Below are 5520 nucleotides of genomic sequence, written 5' to 3'. Positions count from 1 at the left end.
TCAGCACCCAGCTCAAGCGCTAATTACTTCCTTCCCCTAACCTATTCTCGAGGCCATAAGCAAACCTCAGCTCCTAGAGAAGACAATAGGGAAGTTCTTAATCTCCATGTTATATACTTTGTAAATATTAACCTCCAATAATAATAATAACTGGGTGCTTCAACCTCCCTTGTCAAGAGATAGTTTAAAATATCTCTGTGGCTAAATCTTTTGTGGTGATTGCTGGGTGGTTAAATCTTTTGTCAACCTCTAGTAATAATAATAACTGGGTGGTTAAATCTTTTGTGGCACCGGAGAGGATCGTGGGATTTGTATTTGATTGGACAAGGAAGCAATAATAATAACCAAAGATGAAGCAAATGAACGAAGACTAGAAGATGACATTATACATGGGTTCTGGTTGTATGTATCTTTCCCAGGAAAGAGTGACTCCCCTTCTTTTGTGATGTTTACCATTGGACTGCCAAATGTCCGCTTCAAGATCTGTGCGGGCAGATAAAAGAAAGAGATTAGAGTGCTTTAAAATCTGTGTAAGAAAATGGCTAGTGTTGCAAAAAAGGATCAATCATTTTTTGCATGAAAGATACAATCCAAACCTTAGTATAGTACCTAACATGCAATTAGAGAACTTTGAAAGCAAACAAGACTATAGGCAACTATAGTCCTTCAATTACATATCGATATGATTGATTTAACATATATATAGGGCAAACAAAGTCAGAGACTTTGGAATTTATTGTAGTTGCATAGCATAGGCAATTCTAATACGAGATCGTCAGTACTGATAATATTGCATCAGACCAAGTAATCTCATACTCCCCAATCTGCGAATCAGGGATCTTGAGAGCCTTCCACACTGCCTGTGATGCAGCAACTATATTGTTATGACATGGTGGCTCAAAGTTGTGCTCGGCGTCACAACCATTTACAGAATCGCACTCATCCACAACTTTAGCCAGCACAGCGTTGCCATTTGCGTTGATCGTGATGTATTTCCCGCATCGGCTACCTTGATTGTACCATCCAGTTGAGAGGGCCACCACGCTCTCAGAATCGTTGTGATACATACCGTCGCACTCTGAAGGTCCACCACCATCCCCACCTTCTTCGAAGCTGTTGATGTTCAACGTTGCACGGGTGGCTCCGGTCACCGTCGGCGAGCAATGGTATTGAGTGTAGTTCTGTCCAGCCCGGCAACACTCGGAGTTGTTCTCGGTGTTGCAGTTGCCAGCCTTGCCTACAAGCTCGCCACTAGGACTGCATGTTTCAGCATGGGAGGTGAAGCGAAAGCAGGTGCCAAGACGGGAACTTGCCAGCAGTAGTGCTAGAAGTAAAGCAGGTATACAGCTCACCATGTCCTCAAGGATGTGTGGTGGTTGCTTATGTAGATGCAATGCCAGAAGAGTAGTGGAACAACTTGAGGCCCAGTAACTCCGCAGTTTGCAAGTTCTTCCAAGAGGAAAGAAAACTATACCGCGTAGAAGTGAAGACGAGCCCATGGGAAGCCAGAGCTTGTGTTCCCAATGGATCATTTCATGAAAGTGACACTGACTTCAAGGTTGGCCGGTCTTACACGGCACAATTAATGCTCGCCATTGCCGGCCTTGCTAAAATCGAATCCCTTTCAATTGTTAGACCTCGTCTAGGTGTACTAAATTTGGATCTAACCTAGACGGAACCCAACAGTATCATTGGGATCCGAATCTATGTGAACCTCTAAATTATAATTTAAATTTTATATAAATATTTATTAAATATAAAAATAAATATAAAATAATTTTTATATTTTAATTTATTTTGAAAATAATATTATTTATTATTTATTTTATGCTGTTAACAATAGTTGACTGTACGATAATTAAAATATAATTAACTATATTTTATCCGGATAACATAGCATTAACAAAGGATGGATGCAGTACCTAGGAGCATTATTTTGCACTGCTAAAAGCGGCATGCAGTTCCGGATGGCTACCATGTGATCATGAAGATACATGGATATTAAATAGAGTATGGTGTATGGCATATAAGTATGCCGTATAGCACCCAACACTTGCTTTATTTGGTAGCCGTTTGTCTCCATGATTGAATGATGCGGCCGCCATCTACGGCTGTATGCTTTTTGTGGCCCAAATCGTGCACCATGGAGAATCCGAACTCAATGGGGATGGCCAATTTGGAGTTGATAACAGCTGCTATACATATTGATAAAGAGTAGATCGAATATGACCTCTCTCAAGTGGATGTTGCAATTAGACCCCATATACCGGTCTTTGCCTGAAAACGGACGTGGATCGGTGATTCAGAGCCAGCGGCATGATGGCATTGGCAGGTTCATGCCAAGTCGTCGAAAATTATCTTTGGTTCCATCAATAGCGGTGACTTTGATCACGACTTGGAAGCTTTTCCTGCCATGTGGAAGGCGTTGGCGTTCCCAAAGTCAGGGATCGACGTCTCAGGCAGCAGACTTTTTATTATTTTTTTTCTTTTGTTGAGAGTAAAGAAGACTGAAGGGCACATTACCACATCAGTCATCTGCAATCTTATTCAGAAAAAAAAGTATGTAGATCCATGGTGTATAATGTGGAATATACAAGAGATAGGACTGGAAGAAAGAGGCCTACAGGTTGAGAACTATTCTCCAGTCAGGAAACCCAAAATAACAACACCCTATCTTCTAGGACAAAGAAGTAAATAGGAGACTCAGATGAGCAAATAGGATGCTTAAGAGGCATTCAAAATCAGCACATAGCATCAGAGAAACCTCATCCATCATAGTTTATGTTTATTAGTGCTGTGTGAAGAATAAAGAATATGCCAAGCCACAAGTAGATTTATAAGACCTTTGGCAATTACTAAGTAGGTAGATTAATTTTTTTTTTAATGGGTGATCAGCATGTGGGAAAGCTAAAATTATATTTTCTGAGAGGCAGGAAATAATGTTAAGCATGATTAAGGATGATGGAGGCACTTAATTCCGGTCAAAGCTGCCTATTAGTGATAATAATTCCATTAAGATTAATTTGGAAAATCAGATTATAATAGCTGCGAATGGTTTGCTTGCGCTCCCGCATTCTCAAATGAAATAGTCTTTCCGGAAATAAACAAGATAAACCAAGTTTATCTTTGGTCGGAAAGTAGTTATGGCATGTTTTACGGTCTACAGGCACCCTTTACATTAATTTTAAATATCTAGTACATATTCATGTACAATACAACGTACTTAGATATATGGGGGCGAAGTTGTCAAGGATCCCCAAAAAGTGCTATGCTGCCAAAAAAAAGAAAAAACACAAAACAAAAGAAATCTAAATAACATAAATCAACTTTATTCTATAAAATCGATAATTAGACTACACTAATTAGAGATTGGGAATGGGTTGGTTGATTATTGTGTTGGGACCTGCACATGAGAAAAATGAACAAACTTAGGTCACACCGACTAAAAGGCAAGTCATTGCCCCATTAATGTTGCCATACCTAATGCTTTTTGAAGCGAAAATTCAGTGCAGGGGCAAAATGATAATTTTAAATTTTTTTCAAAATTACTATTTTACAACAGAATTATTAATTAATCTCATTAATTAATACTAATTAACCCTACACTAAGATCTAAATATGATACAACAGCATGCATTTAAATTTGAAATTCAAATTTGAAACAGTAAACTTTTTACTGTACTGTGTTCAGAACACATCACCTTTTGCGTGTAGTCGATCACCGCAATCTGATCACCGTCGGAGGGCTCTGATCATCACGTCATAGCCACACTAGTGTCTGGCCTCTGCGGATCGTCCACACGAAGCTCCCGTCTGATCGGCTCCTCACGAATGCTAGTTCGTGATTTCACCCTTTTGATGGCTGATGTTAATCGAACTTCTTCGATCGATGTGTGCCGACTCTTCGGATGCTCTGAATCATCTGTACGATTGGTTGAGAGGCTGATGGATCTCTCTCTAAAATTTGGTGGACTCACGACACTCGTGGCACACCAATCTCACTTCCCGAACCCTAGGTAGAAACCTTAGGGTACACACCAAAAACCATGCGCCCAATTTTCTTTCTTTTCTTTCTTTTTCTCTCGAAAGATTTTGGACCTTCACCTTACGCACAAGGCTTCCTCATGCCCTACTTTCTTTCTCAGAATTTTTTTACGCACGCCACACCTCCCTATCTCTTTTAAAACAGTTCAAAACGTGTCTTATCCGCGTGAGAGGATAAAGACAAGTGGTTACACATTTGAATTCAAATCAAATTTGAATTCAAATGAAAATCAACTCATCCCTATCCACTTATGGCGTGAGAAGAGAAGTGCGTGGACTCTTTGTGCATGAAAAGGTTTCACGAGAAACTCTTTCTCGTGTGAATTATGTGGCGCACAAGATGGATAAGCTTGAAGGCAAAAGAGATAAGTTATCCATTCAAGTTCAAACACGTTTTGAATTTGAATGGTTAACTAATCAGCTTTATCCATCCATATGGTGCACAAAAGTGGGCGTGAGAAGGGCTTTGCGTGAGAAAAAATTCACGAGAAGTTTCTTCTCGTGAATTCAAATGGGCGCAGAGATTTAAGGTGGTGCAGGGATTCAAATTTAAATGGTGGTTTGATCTTAATTGAACCAACCTAATCAAAATAGGTTAAGCAAAATTAAACTAAATTAAACCCAATTTAATTAGACTTAATTAGGCTTAATAAAATTTTAATCAAATCAAAAATTGACTAAGCCCAACCCCTGATCAAATCAGGAACCAAACTATCTCGACGATTAGGTCAACTCTTAACCTAATCGGGTCAAATCCAACTGAATCCAATTCAATTAGACTTGATCCAAAAATAATTACTCAATCAAATTGAGTTAATTGACGATCAAATCACTAATAAAACCTCTCATAATTATTGAGTCCAAATTCGATGGGCAATTAGGCATCAGAGACCATCAATATGAAACCCTGATCAAAGAGTTCAAATTTCAAATTCAAAATTTGAAATTCAAAATTTTGACTCCGGTATCCAAAATGTGTGAAACTCATGATCATAGAATCCTAATTCTCAATCATAGAGTCCCAGACACATAAGACTCATAATCAGTCATCAGATCAGAAAGGAACCTCTAATGTGTGTGACCCCGAAGGTTCGAACCTAAGCCGGTAGCACAGGAACCAATTTCTGTACTAATCGAAGTAACCATCTAGCAATGGTACACGACATCCAGATAAGTTGAATAGTCGCAATCGCAACATTCAGAACCTACGTGAATATAGTTACCGTATAATTCATCCCTTTTGACCCCTATGTTTAGGATGACTCAGGGTTAGACTGTCAATCCTGATTAGATCATCCGAGTCATGCTCAACTCAATTAGTCCTGTGACTCCTCACTAGGACTACCCTGATCAAGATTTTGCTAAATTGAAACACGACTGTACACAGCTCCTAAACTGGAGTGGTCAATCCCATCTTGACACACGCATCGAGAAGTCAAGTACTTGACTACACCCAGCAGCCTTCCATCACTGAAT

General features: G+C 39.3%; 1 protein-coding gene across 1 annotated transcript; it reads right to left on the bottom strand.

Moving 5' to 3' along the window:
* Nucleotides 1-546: 546 nt before the first annotated feature.
* LOC105053617 (kiwellin-1-like) lies at nucleotides 547-1492 on the bottom strand. The gene has a single exon (XM_010934863.3). The coding sequence runs from the start codon at nucleotides 1353-1355 to the stop codon at nucleotides 762-764; it is 594 nt and encodes a 197-aa protein (XP_010933165.1). The 5' UTR covers nucleotides 1356-1492; the 3' UTR covers nucleotides 547-761.
* Between the last annotated feature and the right edge of the window lie 4028 nt (nucleotides 1493-5520).

This window comes from Elaeis guineensis, chromosome 11 (genome assembly GCF_000442705.2).
Source record: "Elaeis guineensis isolate ETL-2024a chromosome 11, EG11, whole genome shotgun sequence".
NCBI lineage: Eukaryota > Viridiplantae > Streptophyta > Magnoliopsida > Arecales > Arecaceae > Elaeis > Elaeis guineensis.
This window is presented reverse-complemented; position numbering and strand designations above follow the sequence as displayed.

Excerpts from the sequence above, each read along its gene's own strand:
- LOC105053617 (XM_010934863.3), bottom strand. The coding sequence starts at position 1,355 with ATGGTGAGCTGTATACCTGCTTTACTTCTAGCACTACTGCTGGCAAGT.